This window comes from Mesocricetus auratus, unplaced genomic scaffold (genome assembly GCF_017639785.1).
Source record: "Mesocricetus auratus isolate SY011 unplaced genomic scaffold, BCM_Maur_2.0 Super-Scaffold_100042, whole genome shotgun sequence".
Lineage (NCBI taxonomy): Eukaryota > Metazoa > Chordata > Mammalia > Rodentia > Cricetidae > Mesocricetus > Mesocricetus auratus.
The window spans coordinates 6,895,487-6,918,120 of NW_024429219.1; the positions used below are offsets into that span (position 1 = coordinate 6,895,487).

Sequence of the window (22,634 nt, forward strand, 5' to 3'; positions counted from 1 at the left end):
TGATCGCCACAGGACTGTGTGGCTTTGCCTAATGATAGGCACGTGTGGTTGCTAAACCCAGGAAATAAGCCAGTGCTGGTGACTCAAGCCCTGATCCATTCTTGTACGTGGGGGCCACGCATCATGCAGCATCAAGGGCATACAGGACACAGAGGTGAGCTGGGCTGGTCAGTTAAGTCATGCTAGTCATGACCTTGCCTATGACATACACACAGAGAAGGGGGAAAATACAGAGAGCTAGAATACATGCTAGCAACATGTCAGGAAAGCTTTCAGAGAAAGCATGGGAAATATCCAAAGGAAGATTTTTTTTTCTTTTCTTTCCTAGGGAAATGTATCAGAGGCCTATCCCCAATCCTGTGCAAAGGAAAAACACGAGTTCATCTGGCAGACAGCTTTACAGGTAAAGGTACTTGCCACCTGTTGGCTTGAATGCAACCCTGAAACCCATGCAGGGAAAGGAAAGCACCGATTTCTGTAAAATGCTGTGCGACTTGGCGAGAAGGAAGTCTTGAGTTCACCTACCTATCGGATCTCACATAAAAATACCAGGCATAGAGGCATTTGCTTATAAGCCCACGACTGGGGAGGTGGGGACTGGAGGATCCCAGGGCTCACTGGCCAGCAGTTAACCTAACTAACTGTTGAGTTCCAAGCCAACAAAGAGACTCTGTTTCAAAGGAGGTGGATGTGTGTGTCCTTGAGATGATGCTAAAGGTTGTCCTCTGGCCTCCACACACAAGCACACACAAACATAGATGTGCACCTGCAGGTACAGGAATGCACACATATATACTGATGGGCTGTCTTCTGTACATATGTTTCTCTTATTGGTTGATGAATAAAACACTGTTGGCCAATAGAGCAACAAGATAGGCAGGTCTAGGAGATGAGAATTCTGGGAAACGTAGTCAAAGTTAGATGCCATGTTCGATGGGAAAAGGGGTAAGAGGTCCGGGCCCTTTCCTGGTAAGATAAGGCCACGTGGAAACACTTAGATGAATAGAAATGGGTTAATAATTAAGACAGAGCTAACCAAGAAGCCCAAGTCACCGGCCAACAGTTTCATAATAAAGCGTCTGTGTGTTCCTTTGGGGCTGTGGGACCTGCTGGGCCAGAAGACTAATACGTTTATGTTTTTGGTAAATGAATGAATGCACGGAGGAAACTACATTTAACTTAAAACCTGAAAACTAAGAGGGAATAAACCATACAAAGCCCAGGAGGAGAGTCTTCCAGACAAAGGAGACACCGGTGTGGGGCCTCAAGGAGGGAAAATCTTCCTGAACCATGAAGGCCAGTGGAGTTGAAGTACTGCTGGAGACAGGCTGCAGGATTGAAGAGAAGGCCAGAGAGAGTCCGGAAGCTAAGACTCAGCGGAACTACGTACGGGTCCTGAGAGGGAGTTTAGGCTTAGGTGAGTGGAGGCTGGAATTAGGCAGCGCCCTGTCTCTCTAGCAGTTCCAAATGGGATAGTCATGTTGCTGGAGAGAAGGTTCATCCGGCTTACAGATTGGAGGCTCCACTCTGTGACTGATTGACTGGTCCTGCTGTTTTAGGGGCCCATGGGGAGTCAGGACCTCATGATGAAGAGTTGGTGAATAAAACTACGTGCTTCATTCCCAGGAAGCAGAGAGGGGAAGGGGGGATGACCAGCAGCTCATTCAGGGACACAGCCAGAGAGACCTAAGACCTGCCACCAAGTGCCTACTACGTGGGGGACCAAGCCTTTAACATGAAAGTTGTTGGTGCCACCTCAATGTCCACCTGCCCACCCATCCACAAAAATGTATCAACAGGGCCGGGCGGCGGTGGCACACGCCTTTAATCCCAGCACTCGGGAGGTAGAGGCAGATGGATCTCTGTGAGTTTGAGACCAGCCTGGACTACAAAGCAAGTTCCAGGACAACCTCCAAAGCCACAGAGAAACCCTGTCTCGAAAAACCAAACCAAACCAAACCAAACCAAAACAAAAAACAAACAAAAAAAAGTATCAACAGGAATATAATAAGAATTTAAATGGCTTATCGGGAATTCTGGCCCTTCCGCAGTGTGCTCCTTCATCATAAGCCTGGAAGAAATAGGTCCAAGTCCTTGTGAACCCAAAACCCCCTTTTTTTTTTTTTGCTTGTTTTTCGTTTTTGTTTCTTGAGACATAGTCTCTCTACATAGGCCTGGCTGTCCTGGAACTCACTCTTAGACCAGGCTGGCCTCGAACACAAAGAGATTTGCCTGCCTCAGCCTCCCAAGTGCTGGGGCTAAAAGTGTGTGCCACCAACACCTGGCTAGGAATGGTTTGACATTAAAGAGATTAGACTTGTGTGCTGCAAGACACATACATGACCCATTGGGACCAGATGAGTTAGGTAGTTGGTTGTGGTGGTGAAGAGAGTTCAGGAGGCCGGGAGAGCTCAATCTGTGCTACACAGGAAGAGCAAAGGAAAGAAAGAGAGAGGGCTGGAAAGAGGGTCCAGTGGTCAAGAGCATTTGTTGCTTACAGAAGACCTGGGTTCAGTTCCCAGGTCCCGTGTGTGGCTCTCCTGTTAACTCCTGTTCCAGAGGGCCTGATACCCTCTGCTGCCTTCCTCAGACACTGCACACACGTTGTGTACACACGTACAGGCAAAACACACACATAAAGGAAATCTAAAATAAATAAGATGTATTAAGAAAAAGGAAGAAGGGAGGATGGAAGAGAGAGAAAATGCAAGAAAAAGTGAAAAAAGAGGAAAAGACACAAGAAGCAGAATATTTGATTTATTTGTTGTTGTGAGATATGCAGAATATATAAATCCATGCAGACAGAAAGCAGATTAGTTATAGGAGGTAATGGTAGGATGAGGAGGGACATTTAGTGTGTTGGAGGGTTCTTTTCTTGGGTGATTTAAATGTTCTGGAATTAGAGAGTGATGCTGTTAAGCAACTATTTTTTTTTTGTTTTGTTTTTCGACACAGGGTTTCTCTGTGGCTTTGGAGGCTGTCCTGGAACTCGCTCTGTAGACCAGGCTGGTCTCAAACTCACAGAGATCCGCCTGCCTCTGCCTCCCGAGTGCTGGGATTAAAGGTGTGGGCCACCAATGCCCGGCTAAACTATAATTATTTTTAAGTCATTGCATTTAAATGTGTGATTTAATCTGAGATTACAATGGCAATTATGATGTTTTTAAAAAGACAGTGAGCTGGGGGTTGGTGGCGCATGCCTTTAATCCCAGCACTCGGGAGGCAGAGGCAGGCGGATCTCTGTGAGTTCGAGACCAGCCTGGACTACCAAGCGAGTTCCAGGACAGCCTCCAAAGTTACAGAGAAACCCTGTCTTGAAAAACCAAAAAAACAAAACAAAAACCAAAAAGACAGTGTAGTAAACATCAGTGTAACTAGAGGTCCAGAATGACTTGCACAGAATTCCTTTCCTGCAAAGTAGACTTGCCTTCCTGAAAAGTCTATAGCAGTTTAATTTTACTGACAAATTCTTTTTTGTTGTTGTTGTTGTTGTTTTTTGGTTTTTCGAGACAGGGTTTCTCTGTATTGATTTGGAGGCTGTCCTGGAACTCGCTCTGTAGACCAGGTTGGCCTTGAACTCACAGAGATCCGCCTGCCTCTGCCTCCCGAGTGCTGGGATTAAAGGCGTGTGCCACCAACGCTCGGCCCACAAATTCTTTGCATATCTAATAGTCATGTTCCCATTTTTAGTATATAGCAAACAAATAGTAACTATTTTAGTCACCTGTCGGCCTTTTGGCTAGGATCAAGTGTAACTCGTTTAAACTATAGTGGAATGTGAAAGATTATAGTCTAGCCGGGCGTTGGTGGTGTGCGCCTTTAATCTCAGCACTCGAGAGGCAGAGGCAGGCAGATCTCAGTGAGATCAAGGCCAGCCAGGTTTACATAGCCAGTTCCAAGCCAGTGAGGCCCTGTTTCAAATAAATAAATAAAGAGAAATAAATAAATGTTACAATTTGGTAGTCTCTGATGGAGGTGCGCACCTCGGCGTTCAGGTAGGAGGATTTCAACTTCGAGGCAGTCTGAGACATAGCAAATTCCTGCCCTAAGAACAGTTAAGAACAAGATTATGGCTTCGTACGCCAGACAATATATACTTTGTGGCAAATTCTGGACTTTCATGGTACTGTTACTTTGCTCAATTTAAATATAGTAAGGAAGTTTTTGTCTGGCTGATCTGGCCGTACAAAGGGCTTCCTTGAATAGTTGTTCAATACAACACCGTTTCTCAATTACTTGAGTCTGTCATCCACTGACACTCTCAGGTATTATCAATAATTTCAAGCACAAAGAAGAGCGCCTCTCTAAAAGAAAAAGGTAAAATAAAATTAATGGAAGTTCATGTTAGTTTTCTTCCATGGGCTTTCCTGGGGGAAGCGGAGAGTGTAGCAAGGCTTTTGCATCCTGGTGCTAAATGCTCCCCACAAGAGAGCAAACGTTTTTTAATTTTTTCCGACTCCTCTCTTCTCCTAGTTTCTGGGGCCAGCCTGCAGCATCCTGGAGGTGCGGGTGGCAGGATTCCCACGTCACTAGACAGCAAGGGCAACCTGGAGAACAAACCAGCACAGCGGTCACCCCGGGGCGCCGACAAGAATCCCTGACAGGCCCACCTACGGCTGGGTGCGTCCAGCCCTCGGCGAGCCTACCTGAGCCCCGCCCACCGCGCCCCAGGCCTCCGCGCCGTCTCCATGGTGACGCCCCGCCCCGCCTCCCTCTCTGCGGAGCCTGGTAGCTCTCTCTCACCCCTCCCCCCCTCGCCTGGCGCCGCTTGCTTAGGGGAGGTGGGGGCGGGGGTGGGGGCAGGGATGGGGGAGGGGGGTGGGGCAGGGGGGCGGGGACAGGATGCAGGCGAAGAGGAAATCGGCGGCGCGGCTCCCGTCGCTCATTGGCCGCCGCGTCCGGGAGCCAGAAGCCCCGCCTCCGCGGCGAGGGTCACGTGATCCCCCTCAAAGATGGCCGCCCTGTTGTTTTGATGAATAATACTTGGTGGGGCGAGGGGGTAAGAGTCGGCTTGGAGGGGTAGGAGGACCGAGGCCCGCAGCGAGCGCTTCGCCAGGCCCTCCGCTCCCCTCCCCCCTGCCGGGGTTCCTGCGTGGAGGCGGGGCGAGCCGGGCCTGCTTCTGGAGGGGAGGGGCTTCCCGGGACGGCGCTGGGCTCCGCCGGGGGCTGCTGGAGGGGTCGCCGCGCCTCGGGGAGCTTCCAGGGTGCAGAGCAGCCGTTCCCGCCGGGGGCCAGGGGCGGGACCCGGAGCGGGGTCTGCGGGAGAGCCACGCGGCCGCCGCGTCACCGCCACGAAGACACGGCGCGCGGCGGGGCCCGAGCCGAGCTGGGTAACCTGGGGAGCTAGGGGAGTCGGCGGCGCCCGGAGAGGACCCCGGAGCAGCGGCCGCGGCCCGAGGAGGAGGCGGCGGAGGAGGAGGCGGCGGCGGCGGCTCGGGGCGCTTGCAGCTGGAGGAGGCTGGGGCGATCCGCGCGGCCGCAGCCCAGGCGATCCGGTGCCTCGTGTTCTCAGTGTTTCACCTCTGACTATGCAATTCTGAAACCTCCCCCACCGGGGGCCCAGGCAGCCCGCTAGAAACCTTCCAGCCTGCTTCGCTCCCGCCCCGGCCTCAAGAACTGAGGATCTCTCTTCCCTAACGCCCTTCACCATTAAGAGGAAAGCGATGGAGGAGCTGAGCGCTGACGAGGTGAGGAGCTGGGGCGTGGGGGCGGCGGTGGCGGCGGGGGGGGCACCTTGAAAGGATTTACTTGGCAACTCTTTGGGGCTTTGGTCGGGGACGATTTTGCGCTAGTGGTGTCGGGCTTTTGGGACTGGGAGGCCGCGGGGACGGCCTTTTTCAAGGATAATGAGGTTTTGTGGCTGTAGTCATTCATCCCCATCAGGTTGGCTGTAATGAAAGGAGCTCCCACTTTGGGCTACGGTGTCCTCAGCATGTTTACTCAGCCACTCATATTCTCCAGAGATAAGAGAATGCAAGACCTCGGAGAGGGTCTCTCGTTTTATTCTCCTTTATTCTCTTTCCTTGCTTCTTCATTCGGAACTCCACTTGCTGCTGTCTTTTACTGTCTGAATATTAGGAGAGCATCTTGAAGGTGTTCAGTCTTTTTAAAAGGGTCTTCAAGAAAGAGGGGCAAGATTGAGATCGTGGTATATTGTGTGTGTCCGTGTCTTCGAGGATTTAAAGGACAATTGTGGATTAAAATAATGGTTTAATGGCAGTTTTAAAAGGAAGTGCTGGAAATCCCAGATACATGTGGCGATTTCATTGTATAAGTTGATCAAAGGTACCTTTGTGTTTGAGAGGTAGTTACAGATTCCTTGATTTGTAACAGAGTGTATATCCTTAATAGTTTTAAAGATTCCAGTTAAATTGTAATAATTTTAACAGACTCCTAATGACTGCTGGTCTTCTACTTTTTATTTTATTTTTTATTTTTAGTTCCCCTCCCCCTTAGACTTGGGTTGTGGTGTGTCGGATTGTCAGAAAAGCAGTGGCAGGGCACAAGGAATTTCCTGTGACTTGGTTGGTTGACTTTTCCCAGTCTTTTTACAAAGCGAGGCCTTCTTCTCAAGACCCCTTCTATCCCTGCTTCATGTAAACTTCCCCTGCAGGAGTAGGAAAGTAGCCATCTGTCATCAGGTTGGCTGGGAGAGGTTCTTGCTCCACTTTTGGACATGGCCTTTCTTCTCATGTTTTTTTAGTCCCTCAAATTCTCCAGCGATGGAACATGCACACGGGTGGGTGAAGGGTCAGGTAGGAAAAGAAACAATTTTGTGGATTGTGATACTTCAGTTGTTAAGTCATTCTGTGTCAGCTAACTTGGTCTTCCTCAACTACAGCAGGAGTGTAATCTTAAATCAGAAAAGTCCTGAGCAGTTTCAGAAATAAATACTGCCTTGGAAACATTTTTTTTGTAGTTCTTAAGAGTAGCCCCTCCCCCCATTTTTTTTTTAATTCTAAAGAGACACAGTCTGTGTTTTGAAAAACTGATGTAGTCCTTTACTTCTAGAAAGTCATTTTTTTTCTTACGATCTCTAGTGGTTTAGAGGCCTTTACAGATTTGTTTTACTCATTTTTTTTCACACCAATAGTAAAATATACAGACTGGCCAAAGATACTGTGTAATTCAGAAGGTGCCTTTTCATATTTGCTCAGTTCTTGAGATGGTGTAACTCTTTTAGTTACCGTAAAAGGAACACATACAACCTTTGTGGAAGAAACAGAGATTTTTTTTCAAGGTCAACAGAACACTAAAACATATATGAAAAATTAAATTTTCCAGGGCAGGGTTAATATAAAGTTTCTGTCAACAAATTAGTTGACCTGACTACAAAGGCAGAACAATAACTGGTCATTCTTTTTCTCATTAGAAGCTAGAAAAAAAAATCTCTTTAAAATTTGTTTTTCTTTTTGAATATCACTGTGTAGCCCTGGCTGGCCTCCAACTCACAGAGATCTACCTGCCTCTGCCTCTGCTATTCCTGCTGGGAATTGTGTACTGACTTGCCTAGCTTTAGACCAGTTCCTTTAATACTGGGTTCTCAACAGATACTTTTCCAAAGGTTTTTTGCCTTTGTATTGTTACTCTGTTAGTAGAAACTTGTATCACCGCAGGTGATGTTGATTTGGTTAAAAAATAACAGGTGTGTTGAAGGATACATTTCAGACTTTAAAACAGTCATGCCAGTGACCTCACTGTTAGTTAGGAAATTGGGTTAAATCAGAATTTCATATTTTAGCAAAATGAAAATATTTGTGAATGCAGGCTAGAAGAATAAGAACTGGTTTAACCAGACTAGGTCCCTCTCTCATAGGTCACCTTGAGTTCTTTTATTTTTTTCTTCGTATTTGAAAGGGTGGTTCAGCTGCCTTGCTGTGTTATTTATGTGGTACTTTACAGAGTAGAGCTGTGACTAAGTTCAGCCTCTTTTAGACTTCTTACATTCCACAGCATCATTGTTTACAAGATCTTCATGCTATAGCTACTCACGTGTTGTTTTCGTGTACCAAGGCAATGAATGCTGTAAGTAGGGCAGGCGTTTCAAACTGCTTTTCAGCAGTGGTGATGAAATTGCTTTGAAATGATTTGTACCTTTTCTCCCCCTATTCTCCTAAATCTTCCTGACCTACTTCTGAGAGATGGCTGCCTGGGACTCAGGGTGTGGTCAAGGTTTTAGAAGAGTTAAGTGTTCGTCCCAAATGCAGCATTATGACCTTGGCTTTTTATTTGTTTTTATCTGTCTATCTGTTTATCTGTTTTGTTTTTTTCTGAGATGGTTTCTCTGTGTGGCTTTGGAACCTGTTCTGGCTGGCACTCACTCTGTAGACCAGGCTGGCCTTGAACTCACAGAGATCCACCTGCCTCTGCCTCTCAAGTGGTGGGCTTAAAGGTGTGTGCCATCACCTCCCAGTCTGGATTTTTTTTTTTTTTAGTACAGGGTACGGATGTATGTTCCAGGCTGACGTTAGGTTTGTAATCCTCCAGCCTCAGCTTCCCAAGTGTTGGGATTACAGATCAGCAGAGTTCTGTAAGTGGAAAAGGATCGACAGTTATGAACAGCCCTAGAAGCCTGCACTTTGTCAGGCATGGTGCAGCCATTTCTCATTTGGTAAAATAATGCAATAAAGTAGGAACCATTTTGTGTATTTTATAGGTGAGGAAACAGATTTAGGTTAAATGATTTGGCAAAAGTGACCTGGTTTTGAAGTCACATGGTTAGAATTCAAACTCACCCCTGATTCCAAAGCCACTTTTATTACATTTCACTGTTTAACAGTTGACATAGATTTATCACAGCATCTGTATTAATACCCTGTCTGATACACCCCATTTTCTGTAAAGTGCTGTTTTGTATGAATGTATTCATGATGTGTTCTGGTGGTTTTGGAACTGATTAACTGGTGTGCAATAATGTTCCCTCAACAATGCCTCCCAAACCTAGCCTCAAATGGTTCACTCCATAAATTTGGGGGTTGAGTTGGAAGATAGAGATAGGAACCTAAAATGTACAATATAGGGGCTGGAGAGATGGCTCAGCAGTTAAAAGCACTTGTTCTTGGAGAGGACCCAGGTTCAGTTCCCAGCAGCCTCCAGTTACTAGCCACCAGGGGATCTGGTACCCTCTTCTGACTTCTGCAGGTACCAGGCACACATGTGGTACATACACATATGCAGGCAAAATACTCATACACATAAAAATTATCTTTTTTTTTTTTTGGTTTTACGAGACAGGGTTTCTCTGTATTGTTTTGCAGGCTGTCGGTCCAGCCTGGCCTCGAACTCAAAGAGATCCGCCTGCCTCTACCTCTCGAGTGCTGGGATTAAAGGTGTGCGCCACCACCGCCTGGCAAAAATTATCTTAATGTACAGTATAGTTATTGTGTGATGCATATTGTGGAGGCATACATAAGACACTCAGAAGGGACACATTGTGGAATGAGGTCTTAATTAAGACATTAGAAAAATGTTATTCTGTGTTGTGGCCTCAAAAGGGTACTGGGAGCTGGGTGTGAGAGATAGGGACGTGGAAATTAGCACCATCTCTTGGGAGTTTGTTTGCGGGTTAGCGCAGGCATCAGATCTCCTCATTTCTCTGTAAGACCACAGTCTCTCTACCCTGCCCTGCAGGGTGTTAAGGCTTTAAGATGAATGGCAAGGGGATAAGCATTAGCTGCTGGGAAGGTGGTACATACTGGAAGATAGCAGGAGAGAGGGGAGAGGACACCAGTTTGTACATGTAGTTTGTTGCCTTCAGAGACAAGACAGTTCTTCCTGGACCTGGATGTTTTGAGACCTCTGATGGGGGTGCTAGGAACCAAATGCATCTTCTGCAAGAGCTTCTAATTGTTGAGCAGTCCCATCAGCCTTTTGCTCAATTAATTAATTAATTAATTGAGACAGGGCTTCTTTGTGTTAACAGTCCCGGCTGTCTTGGAACTCACTTTGTAGTCCAAACTGGCCTTGAACTCAGAAATCTGCCTGCCCCTGCCTCAAGTGCTGGGATTAAATGCTTCCCTGCCTGGCCCTTTGCCTCCTCTAAAACAGGTGATTTAGCTGACAGAGAGTTCCCTGTGCTAAGTTCTGAACTCCCCGACACCTCTCCTATTATTGTCTCTATTTTACAGATAAGAAAATAAAGATTATTAGAGATTAGTTAGCTTGCTGAAAGGCATGTAAGCAGGCAAGCACTCTACCAGCAAAATTACACCTCATCTCTAAGGCATACTGCTGGTTTACATGTGGGATCTGGATTCCAATCTAGCGCACCATTAGAAATGTCCCTGTATGAGTAGGGGAGGGAGGCAGTGGAAACCAGTAGTAGACTTTTGTTCTTCAGTTGCTATGGCCGAGAGAACAGGCCTCAGCTAGCCCTCCATGCTGTGTGGGCTGGTGGCAATGTTTGCACTTACCTCTGTGCTGATAGTTCCTTGCTGCCTGTCCATTGCCACGGAGACCTGCTTCTAGGGAGCTTCGTTTTCCTCAGGGTAGGTAGGCACAGCAGGTGCTTTTTCATGATGTGCCCTATGAAGGAAAATAAAGTATCCTGGAAGGACAGAGCACACTGCTGTGGCTCTTTTGTTTTATTATTTGTATGCCTGAATGTAGATCTGCATAGGTGATTGTGAGACATCATGTAGGTGTTAGGAACTGAACCTGGGTGGTCAAGAGCTGTACGTGCTTTTAACCACTGAGCCATCTCTCCAGACCCAACACATTGGGGAAATTAAAAAAAAATTAAAAAATTTTAGATAGGGTCTTACTTGGTAGCTCTGGCAAACCTGGAGCTCTAGTCTAGCCTGGGCTCAAACTCCGATCCACCTGCCTCTGCTTGCCTGATGGGATTGAAGTAGCTATCATCACAGCTGGCTTTTGAGGGGCGAGAAGCCTTGCTATTGATTCAACCTGGCCCCAAACCCCTGGGCTCAGAAGATCCTCCTGCCTCAGCCTCCTGAGAAGCTGAGACTGCAGGCATGTGACAGGACACTTGGTTTAGAAGTTGTCACATGCGGGTGTCGGGTGTCTTCTATGTATGAAGACCAGAGGTGTCTCTGCTTGCTTGCCTCTTTATTTTCTGAGATAGGCCTTCCCATTTGTCTTAATCGTTGCTCTGTTGCTGTGGAGAGACACCATGGTGAGGGCAACACTTACAAAGAGCATCTAATTGAAGACTTGGAGTTGCAGCAGTCCATGGTTATCAGGGAGGGGAACATGGCTGCAGTAGTTGAGTGCTGTATCCTGAAAGAAGAAGGCACTGGGCCTGGTATGGGCCTTTTGAAACTTGAAAGCCCTGGCATGCACTTCTGAAAACAGGGCCACACCTCTTAATCCTTCTCAAACAGTGCCATCTCCAAAAACAAAGCATTTAAATATATGAAGCCATAGGGGAGCATTCTTCTTTTTTCTCCCAAGACGGGGTCTTTATGTAACCTTGGCTGTCCTGAAACTCACTCTGTAGACCATGCTGGCCTCAAACTCAGAGACCTGCCTGCTGCTGCCTCCCAAGTGCTGGGGTTAAAGGTGTCCTCTACTTCCTGGCTCAGGGGGGCATTCTTATTCAGACGATCACATCATTGAACATCATTTCAGCTAAAATGAGTAGCCACTGAGTCCCTGGGATTTGCCTGTCTGTGGCTTCCCAGCACTACGGTTAAAGGTGTGTTGTCACACATTATGTATTAGTTGGGATTCTCTGCAGGAGCAGAATTTAAGGAGTGTGTATGTACGCGAGTGCATGCACAGTTTATTAGAATGGCTTACAGGCTGTGGTCCAGCCAGTTCAATGGGTCTATCAAAAGAAGCTCCAAGAATCTAGTAGTTGTTTAGTCCACAAGGCTGGGTACCTCAGCCATCTTCAGTACACACTGGAACCCTGAAGAAGTAGGCTCTAAAGCCAGTGAAGAAATGGACTTGTTATCGAGCGCAAGAGCAGGCTTCCTTCTTCATGTCCTTTATGTAGACTGCCAGCGGAGGGTGTGGCCCAGATTAAGAGTGGATCTTCCTACCTCAGAGATACAGATTTGATGTGGGCCTTCCCACTTGAAATGATTTAATTAAAAGTCCCTCTCGGGGCAGTGGTGGTGCATGCCTTTAATCCCAGCACTCGGGAGGCAGAGGCAGGCGGATCTACAAGAGCTAGTTCCAGGACAGCCTTCAAAGCCACAGAGAAAAACCCTGTGTCAACCAAAAGAAAAAGGAAAAGAAAAGAAAAAAGCCCCTCACAGGTGTCCGTAACCCTTGGGTTTTAGTTAATTCCAGATGTAGTCAAGTTGACAACTGAGAGTAGCGGTACATGTAGCTTTTATGTGGGTGCTGGGGATCTGAATTTAGGTCCTTATGTCTTTTTTGTTTTGTTTGTTTTTTCGAGACAGGGTTTCTCTGTGGCTTTGGAGGCTGTCCTGGAACTCGCTTGGTAGTCCAGGCTGGTCTCGAACTCACAGAGATCCGCCTGCCTCTGCCTCCCGAGTGCTGGGATTAAAGGCGTGCGCCACCAACGCCCGGCAGGTCCTTATGTCTTAATAGCAAGCACTCTGGCCATAACTCCATCTCCCCACCCGAGAATGTCTTTTGAGAACAATTTAGGGGCCGCTGGGGGAGACTTTCTAGGGAAAGGGAAGAGCGGGTGTCGGGGCCTTGCCGTGGATGCATTCTGTACCTGGCGGAGGGACAGAGGCAGGGAGGCGGGCTCGCTCTGCGAGGGATATAGTGCTGAGAGCTGGAGTCCTGGAGAGCGCTCCCCTGCCCGAGTCCACTCACATGCCTCCCTGCTTCAGTGTCTGCAGCTGCGATCTTCCCACTGTGGCTGGTGTAATTATTCTTGACCAACTGGTGTTTGCGTGGCCATTTCCTGTCCACGCGCAAATCTGGTTATACCTGTTGACGCTCTTGTCCCCTTTGAGCAGTGCACCTGCTGACTTGGCTTGCCTTTTTGAGTGCCTTTAAAACACAAGCTTGCTGGGGTTGGGGACGTGGCCCAGAGGCTGAAGTGCCTGCTACACAAGCATGATGACTGGAGTGTGGAGTCCCCAGCACCCGCATAGAAAGCTGGTGTGGTCCATGGGTCTCGATCCTAGCACTGAGAAGTGGAGACACGAGATCCCCCAGACTTGATGCCCAGTGAGTCAGCTGGATTGAGGAACTTCGAGGAACGCTACGTTCAGTGAGAGACCCTGTTTCAAAAACTAAGGCAGTAGTATGGACACCAGCAGCAGGCCTCTGACCTCCATGTGGGGTATACATCACACACACTATGCTTTGGCTTCGTCCCGTAAGTGAATTTCACTCTGTATGAAGAGAGAGATGGTAGCACTGGGGTGTCTGCTTGCTCTTGGAGTCTTGTCACCAATTCTTTGCATTGTAAAGCAACAACCACGTGTGTTGTCAAAGCTTAGAAGGGCAGAAATCAGTCTCATGAAGCCGGACTATACTTGGTCACTGGACATATGGTTAGAATTGCATTTTTGTTTTGCCTTTTGTTTTGTTTTGTTTTTGGAGAGTTTCTCTGTATTGCTTTGGAGGTTGTCCTGGAATTCGCTCTGTAGACCAGGCTGGCCTCGTACTCTCAGATATCTGCCTGCTTTGGTCCCCAGAGTTCTGGGATTAAGGCATGCCTTCATATCAGACCATGCGTCCGTAGACCCCACACTGTTTAGAAAGAGATCTCAAAGCAAAGTGATCACTACTTGCTTTTGTCTTTTTTGCACAGGATCTCACTGTGTTCCAAGCTGGCCTTGTGTCAATCTTCCTGCCTCAGCCTCCTAAGCACTTGCCTTATGGTGTAAACCAGCATGTCCCGCTTGTCCCTGTGTGTAGATGTGGCATTTTGTTGTGGCTTCATGGGTGGTTTTATTTGTTTTTCTCTTGCTGATACAAAAAATATTGGTACAACTTAAAGTCGGTGACATCTCATACTTTTGTTCCTATCCTTTTCTTTTTTGAGACAGTGTAAAAAGAGTTTTTTTAAAAAAAAGATTCATTTATTTATTATACATACAGTATTCTGACTACATGTATGTCTGTAGGCCCGAAGAGGGCATCAGATCTCATTACAGATGGTTGTGGGTCAACATGTGGTTGCTGGGAATTGAACTCAGGACCTTTGGAAGAGCAGTCAGTGCTCTTAACGTCTGAGCCACCTCTCCAGCCCCAAAAAGAGTTCTTAATTGGTCTAAATAATAAAAACCCAAGTCAGATATAGGAGAAAATGCTGAAAGATCAGACAGAAGGAGCAAGCCGAAGCACCTTTACCTCCTACCTTCTCCGTGGACAAGAGAGTGTTCCTGTTTCTTTCCGCTTATATCCTCTCTCCACCCAGCCGTCTCACTTCTGTCTGTCTGTACAGACCTCTAGAACTCTATGGTTAGCTAGTGGCAGCTCCATCTACTGATCTTCAGATAGGCTTTATTTGTACAAGCAAGATTTCACCATAAGACAGGGTCTTGGGCCGGGTGTTGGTGGCGCACGCCTTTAATCCCAGCACTCGGGAGGTAGAGACAGGCGGATCTCGTGAGTTCAAGACCAGCCTGGTCTACAGAGTGAGTTCTAGGACAGCCTCCAAAACAATACAGAGAAACCCTGTCTCGAAAAACAAAACAAAATAAAAAGACAGGGTCTCACTATGTAGACCAGTCTGGGCCTGAATTCAGGAATTCACCTGTTTTAGCCTCCCCCATGCTAGGATCAACGGTGTGCACCAACAAGTCTAGCTGACAGCTCATACTTTCTGGACTCCTGTGCATGGTTTTAGACAAAGGAGATACGCCAGTGAACAGTAGGAATTCTCTACCCATGTGAGGGTTGCACTGTGTCCTAGGGTCCCTTTGAGATAAAACACCATGACCAAGGCAACTTGAGGAGAAGGAAGGGTTCATTTCAGTTTACAGCTCACAGCTCACACCATCACAGGAATCTGGAGGCAGGAACTGAGGCAGAAGCCACAGAGCAGCAGCAGTTACAGGCTTGCTGTCTGGCTTGCACACTAGCCTTCTCCACAGCACAGGCCCACCTGCCAAGCGGATGCTGCTGCTCACTGTGGCCGAACCCTCTTACGTCGGCCATCCGTGAGGACAAAGTTTTACAGACATTAGCATCAGCCAATCTGGTCTGGGCAAACCCTCAATTGAGACTTTTCAAGTGACTCTAAGCTGTGTTAAATTGACAATAAAAACTACTAGCACGCATTTTATGTTATCAAAGAATCCATTATGTGTTCTTTGAAGAGAATAGATCAACGGGGAAATGGGGCACTCACTGGTTGGGAGGTCATTGCAGAAGTCCCAGGGAGCGGTGGTGGTGGGGTAGCCAGGGTTGGTGGTGGAGAAGAGCGAGCAGGCAGGCTTGGGTGCTGGGCTGGCTGTGGGCTTGAGAGAAGCTGGGGTGCTGGAGGAGTCCACCCGTTAGCCGGTTGATGGTTCTAAGATGGAGTTGCTGCAGCGTGACGGCTGCTGATGTCTCTGATAGAAGTCTGGCCAGGAGGCTAAGGCTGTGGCAACCCTGCTCACTAGGGCCCAGCCACTGTCGGTACTCGGTTCCCTAACTGAGGCTTCATCTCTTGGCTATGTGTCCACCTGTGTTTAGTCAGAGAGAGGAGAGGAAGGGGGTCAGGCTCTTTCATGCACAGCCTGGAAGTGGCACATATCGCTTTGTTTACCTCTTACTGGGCAGAGCCTGAGCCACCAGCCATGGCTACTTGTTGGGAAGACTGAGAAATAGTTTTTACTGGACAGCCACATGCTCGGCCAAAAGTTTTCACGTTAGAAACTTTCCGTTTAGACCCTCTGCCCAGACCCAGAACTGCACCCTCCCGAGTGAGGCAGCCCCACATTAAATTCCAGTCCAGGAACCCCAGTTCTTCCCCGATCCACCCCCCATATGCTGTGGTAGGGATCGGATGCTGGAATGAAGACTTGCTGGGAGAGGAAGGAATGTAGGTGTGAGGACAGCCCTTTCTGGGCTGTGGCCATTGTCACCTGCTAGGGCCTCATGTGGGTGGGGGCCGTCCACGTTTGCATTGGTGTGGGTTTCTGACCTCTCCCAGCCAGCAGCCCTGTTTGGGGGTGCCTTGGCACCTCCATGTCTCAGCTGTCCTGGTTAGGGTTTCCTCTGCTGTGGTGAAACATCATGACTAACGCAACGTGGGGAGGAAAGGGTTTACTTCAGTTTATACTGCCAGGTAACAGACCGTCACTGAGGGAAGGCAGGACAGGACGCAACGTGGGGAGGAAAGGGTTTACTTCAGTTTATACTGCCAGGTAACAGACCGTCACTGAGGGAAGGCAGGACAGGAACTCAGACAGGACAGGAACCTGGAGGCAGGCGCTGATGCAGAAGCTGTGGCGGGTGTTGCTCACCGGCTTGTTCCCCATGGCCCACCCAGCCTGCTTTCTTATAGACCCTAGAACCACCAGCCCTGGGGTGACCCCACTCACAAAGGGCGGGCTCTCCCCCATCAATCACTCATTAAGAAAATCCTCTCCAGGCTTGCCTGCACCCTGGTGTTATGGAGGCATTTTCCTAACTGGGTTTTCCTCCCTTTGATGCCTCTGGCCTGTGTCAAATTGACATAAAGTTAGCTAGAATACCACTTACTCTTCTCTTGGGCCAGGTCTGAAGCTGGCTTAGACACCTCCTCTTCCTGAGATGGGACAGTTTCTCTGACTTCCCTACCCCTAGATGCTGACAAAGTTGGCTCTCCTCCTCTGAGGAAACCTAAACTGTAGGCACGGACTTTCCTTAGGCAGACCCATACTTCCTTTTATCCCTGGTGCTTTTCCTTCAAGCAGCCTGAGGCCAGGAAATAATCAGATCTGAATTGTTCAGCTGACCGCCCTACAGTTGTTGGCTGTGTTGGTGTATGAGCCATTTCCTAAGATGTCAGAGATGTAAAACATTTTATTTTATTTCTTATGTGTTGGGGAGGGGCACAGTGTATTGGCATGGCAAACACTTGCTAGAGTTGGCTCTTTCCTGCCGCTTTCTGGGATCCAGGGACCAAACTCAGGTCTGTAGGCTTGTCAGCAAGTGCCTCTACCTGTGGAGCCGGCTCAGTGGCCCAGGTGGCCTAAGTTTTACCAAATGAGGGTCGCCTGCTTTCCATTGTCACCCCTAAGTCAGGGTCATTAATATTTACTAGTAAGGTAAGCAACTTCCAGTTTCTAGCATCTATATGGTAGTTACAATGGTGATTTAGCTGGTACTGCAGAATAGTAATGGCCTAAGCAGGATAGAAGCTTAGCTGTTGGAGTCTCTCTCTGTCTCTCTGTCTCTCTGTCTCTCTGTGTCTCTCTGTCTCTCTGTCTCTCTGTCTCTCTCTCTCTGTCTCTCTCTCTCTGTCTCTCTGTCTCTGTCTCTGTCTCTGTCTCTCTCTCTCTCTCTCTCTCTCTCTCTCTCTCTCTCTCTCTCTCTCTCTCTCTCTCTCTCTCAGACGACAACATTTGTGGAGTGGTTCTCTTTCACCTCTATGTAGGTTCTGGGCCTTGAACTCAGGTTGTTAGACAGACCTACATTGTTAGACCTACATTGCAAGTACTTAGGGAAAATGTAGAGTTGACTGTGGTGGCCATGCGATCTTGATAGAACCAGTTGCATCGTTGCCTAAGTTAGAAGAGAATGGAGAGGGTGAGCTAGGAACCCACCTGTAGATAGTGGTGGAGGCCATAGGTTTAAAGGAGAAGAAAATGTGGAGGGCAGGTTCTTTTAAATTTTATTTTTCATTATTCTAATCACTCATTTTATCTGTTTTTAAAAAGAAAGTTAAAATGGGGATAGGGTGGTGGGGACTGGAGATAGATTATCCGTTAAGAGCATTGCCTCCGCCGGGCGTTGGTGGCACACACCTTTAATCCCAGCACTTGGGAGGCAGAGGCAGGCGGATCTCTGTGAGTTCCAGGCCAGCCTCCAAAGCCACAGAGAAACCCTGTCTCGAAAAACCAAAAAAAAAAAAAAAAGCAGTGCCTCCGGAGAATGGGGTAGGATGGGTTTTATCAGCACCCATCAGTAATTCCAGTTCCAGGGAATCTGATGCCCCCTTCTGGCCTCTGCAGGCACTGCAAACACATAGCGTACAAACATGCATGCAGGTAAAAACATTTAAACACATAAAATCAAGTTTGGGTTAACTTATTTATTTATTCAGCAGGTATTGATTGTTGACTACTTCTCTCCTTTCCATCAAGGAAGGAAGTAAATGTGAAATTCATTTATGTTATTCTAGTCTGCTGCTTTGGGCCTGAATCCCATCCATAAATAGTGAATCAGCCTGGAGAACACTGAGTTATATTGTACTTTTCAGTTTTTGCTTTGATACAGTGATCCACTATGTAGCTTTGGTTGACCCAGCACTGTCTGTGTAGACCAGCCTGGCTTTGACCTTGTGGCTGTTGTTGCTGTATGGACTTAGAAAAGCCAGTTCTGGGGGTTCATGCTTGTAATCCCAGCTCTTAGGAGGTGAGAGCCAGAGAGACTTTAGCAGTATCCACCATGGGCCGCATAGTGAGCTTCTTCTGCCCATCCTGGGCTGCCTGTGACCCTGTTTTCAAACAACAACAAACAAACAAATGACAACCATGCAAATGGTGAAAGATCTGATTATAGTTAGTTTAATTTCACATATATGTAGAATGCCTTCTGATTGGGGGTCATGCTGAGGTCAGGGATGAGGGAGTCCCGGTCCTCTAGTGCGCCAGCGCTCCTGTCCGGGCACAGGCTCAGGCAGCTGGAGCTCATGTGTTAAGTAGATGGAAGAGTGTGCTGTGGATGGGTGCGCAGCTGTTTGTGCCAAGGGGATCTGAGGTGGGGACAGGGAGCATGTGGGTGTGCAGGAGGATTGTTGCTGTTTCTTTCCAGCCTGGTCCTGCAGCCCATTCGCCCCAAATAAGCACACAGACACTATATATTAATTATAAAACTATTGGTCAATAGCTAGGGCTTCTTGCTGGCTAACTCTCTTAATTGCTAACCCATAACTACTAATCTATGTGTTACTACATGGCCTTATCTTACCAGAGAACGCCTGGTGCATGGCGTCTCTTTGCAGTCCCTCTCTGCCTTCCTTTTCCTGGCCGCCTTCTGGTCTGGTAGGCCACCTATGCTTCCTGCCTGGGCATCGGTCAGTGCTTTATTCATCAACCAATAAGAGAAACATATACACAGAAGGGCTTACCCCATCGGGAGCAGATCTGAGACGTTTTTGTTTTTGAGGCAGGCTGCTGTCATGTAATGGGTGCCTCAGTTCTCACTCCCGGCTCAGGCTGCTGTCGGGTGGGTGCCTCAGTCTTCAAGTGTTGATGGGTTGCAGGTGTGTACCATCAAGCCAGACTCTGAAAGGTTTTAGGATGTGATTAAGAGGCACAGGTGAGCCTGTGACCCCCGCCTCACCTCCCCAGACCACCAAGCAGCTGAGGGGAGGACTTGGGAGGAGAAGGAAAAGGCATTTCACTAGACTTTGGTTTCCTGTCCTAGTACGAGTCACTTGCCTTGAAGGGCCTGTTCGCTGACGGGGCTCCCACTGGAACATGGGCTCCCAGCTCGTGCTCGTTTTGAGCCCTTTCTTTGTCCAGTTTTTAGCATAGGGCTGGGCACAGAGTGGCCCAGACAAGTGTTTATTTGAGTGCGTGGTGACGGAACAAGACAGTGTCTCTCTGTGGCCCCAGGTCTTGCCTTGTGTTGGGAGATTTTGGCTTTGGTTTGTTGCTACATAAAGGCCCATTAGGTATGTCAAGGGGATGCTTGGAAGAAACCCTTTATCAGAGTTGTGATCCAGAGTCAGACACACCTGTGTTTCCTTTGGATCACCTGTTTGTGTGGGCTTCTCCCCGTGTGTGGATGACTGTACAGCGCTGTCTCCTGGCCTGTCCTTCCAGTGGGTTACTTATCTTTCCTGAGGGTTGAGTTGTATGCATTTGGTAATATTGTTGGTGTTAACAAACCCTTGGTATGAAGTGAAGCCATTGGCAATACTGCCGTGATGTAGTAGCTCTTCAGCAAACTGATCATGTGAGGCTGTTGTTAGGGCTCTGAGGATCAAACCCAGGGCTTTGCCTGTGTCACGCCAATTTCTTCACAAAGGTGCCACATCTCTAGCCCCCTCCCACCATCTTAAAAATTTTGAGGCAAAGTATCACTGTGTATGTAGCTCAGGCTAGCCTCCTTCCTGTCTTAGCCCCCTGACCACCAAGATTATAGATGTGTATACTTCACACTGAGGTCCAGTGTTGTACCTCTCATTTCCCCTATTTATTTGTTTGTTTAATGTGCATTGGTGCTAGTGTAAGAGTGTTGGTCCGCTGGAACTGTAGTTACAGACAGTTGTGAGCCATCATGTGGTTGCTGGGAATTGAATCGGGGTTCTCTGGAAGAATAGTCTGTGCTCTTAACCACTGAGCCATCTCTTCAGCCTCTTAGTACAACTTTTGCACTTTATCATGTATAGTACTATTTTGATCCTGTCTCAAAAAATTTTTTTTTCTTTATTTAGACAGGGTTTCTCTGTAATCACCCTGGCTGTTCTGGAACTTGCTTTGTAGACCAGGCTGTCCTCAAATTCAAGAGATCCTCCTGCCTGAGTGTTGGATGCTACCACCATCCAGCTCAGAGTACAGATTTGTAAAAATAATAAAATACATTTACAAAGCGGGTGTGGTGGCGCATGCCTTTAATCCCAGCACTCCCGAGGCAGAGGCAGGCAGGCGGATGTTTGTGAGTTCGAGACCAGCCTGGTCTACAAGAGCTAGTTCTAGGACAGCCTCCAAAGCCACAGAGAAACCCTGTCTCAAAAAACCAAAAAAAAAAAAAATTACATTTACAGAGAAAAATTTAATGTGTGAATGTTCTAATGTGGAAACTTATTTTGGGGAAGGAAATAAAAATTACCAGAAAGTGAAAAAATAACTTTTATTTATATTCATCTTTTTTATTTATTCATTTATTTATCTGCCTATCTATCTATTTATTTTTTAGACTTCATCTCACTCTGTAGCCCAGGCTGGCCCATCTCTCAAGTAGTGGAATTACTGTGATGAACCGCCACATCAGCCATTCACTAGACTTCTCTTTGTGTAGTTTTTCTTTTTTTTTTTTTTTCTTGAGACAGAGTTTCTCTGTGTAACAGCCCAGACTGGCCTCAGACTCAACAGAGGATCACTTGCCTCTGTCTCCTGAGTACCAAGACTAAAGGCGTGTGCTGCCACTGCCCGGCAAAAATAATTTTCTTGGCTACATAGAGATTCTCTAAGGGGTTTGGTTTTGCCATTTTGTGATGAAACTCAGGGTCTGCACATGCTGGGCAAGCATTGCACCTCCCAGCCCCCTCCTCCAGGAAAAGTATCTTTGGGTCTAAACTGTGATCAAATTGTGAGACAGTTAAAAGCATGTAAATACCATGTGTTGGGAAACACCTTTATTTAATTCTAGCACTTGGGAAGCACATGCAGGCAGGTCTCTGTCAGTTCAAGACCAGCTTGGTCTAGAGTGAGTTCTAGGACAAGTTCTAGTGAGTGTTTGTTCTCAGACTCTCCTCCCAGGAACAGGCTAACACTAAACCTGCACTAAGAAATGCATAGCTTCTTTGAATTCCTGTTTGAACTCATTTAAGAGACAATTTAAGTAACATCTTGGCATTTTTGTGTTAGGATAGTAACGTTGACCTTATATGCTAGTGTTTGTCTAGCCTTATGTGCTTGTGATATAGACTCGCCATCATTTCTGTAGCATCTTGATGAAAACCTTTTGTTTGTCTGAGACATGCTTTTACTTTGTAGCCCAGGCTGTCTTAGAAGTGTAGAACTTTTCATCTTCTGCCTCAGCCTTTTGAGTGCTGGGATTGATTATAGGTGTGTACCATTATAAATAATTTTGAGTCAATTAAAAAACCAACTATTTCTAAATAATTGGTTTGGTTTTAATATTACATTCATTATTAGTGTGTATATGTGTTGGTGCACATGTACCACAGTGTGTGGGGGCTTGGGGGTACAGAGGATGACTTTCCTTCCTCCGTGTGGGTCTCGTGGTTAGAACCTGGCTTATCAGTCTTCTGCAGCAGACACCTTTATCCACTGAGCAGTCTTGCCAGCCCGTAGCTGGGTTTCCAAAAATTCTTTTTGATTTAATCTTTCAAGGCAAGGTCTTGCTGTATGATGCAGGCTGGCCTCTAACTTCTGGACTCAGGAGATAGACCTGCAACTACAGGTGTGTGCTCCCCTACGCAGCCAAGTTCTGTTCACTAACTTACTTTTTTCTTCATTCTTTCTCATGTCCAGTTAAATTATTTTTGTGTATGTGAATGGTGGTGGTGGTGGTGGTGGTGGTGGTGTGTGTGTGTGTGTATACTTGTGTTCCTGGAGACCAGAGGTCAGGGTTAGTGTGTCCCCGTTTTGCTCTCCACCTTATTTTCATGAACAAGAGCTCAACTGAACCTGTAACCCATCCCCTGTCTTCACTGGCTCTCCAGTGAGCTCTAGGAGCCTGCCTGTGGGCAACCCACCTTTACAGATGCAAGCCCCAGTCCAGTTTTTATGTGAGTGCCAGAGACACAGGCTCAGGTCCTAGGAAGCCATCCTTTCCCTGGTACCTTAAAAGGAATTGGTGTTGTTTGATTCACCTGGGCTTACCAGAGTCGTTTTGTGGACTAGTGTTAG

At 47.4% G+C, this 22,634-nt stretch overlaps 1 protein-coding gene and 1 long non-coding RNA gene across 6 annotated transcripts in view; one reads left to right on the top strand and one right to left on the bottom strand.

Moving 5' to 3' along the window:
- Positions 1 to 4,931: 4,931 nt before the first annotated feature.
- Positions 4,932 to 22,634, top strand: part of Ube4b (ubiquitination factor E4B) — a 101,993-nt gene continuing 84,290 nt past the window's right edge. For 2 of the 5 annotated variants that reach the window (XM_013120008.3, XM_021232540.2), the window contains exon 1: positions 4,937 to 5,687. In XM_013120008.3, coding sequence (XP_012975462.1) covers positions 5,664 to 5,687 — 24 coding nt within the window. In that variant the 5' untranslated portion in view covers positions 4,937 to 5,663. Of the gene's footprint in view, positions 5,688 to 22,634 lie in introns of all 5 variants that reach the window. The other 3 variants (XM_013120007.3, XM_013120006.3, XM_021232539.2) reach the window with 3 other exon arrangements.
- On the bottom strand, positions 8,370 to 15,343 carry LOC110342675. The gene is made up of 3 exons (XR_002384816.2): positions 15,251 to 15,343; positions 10,413 to 10,524; positions 8,370 to 8,528 (listed from the first exon to the last, which is right to left on the bottom strand). It is a non-coding gene; the product is annotated as an uncharacterized LOC110342675 (long non-coding RNA).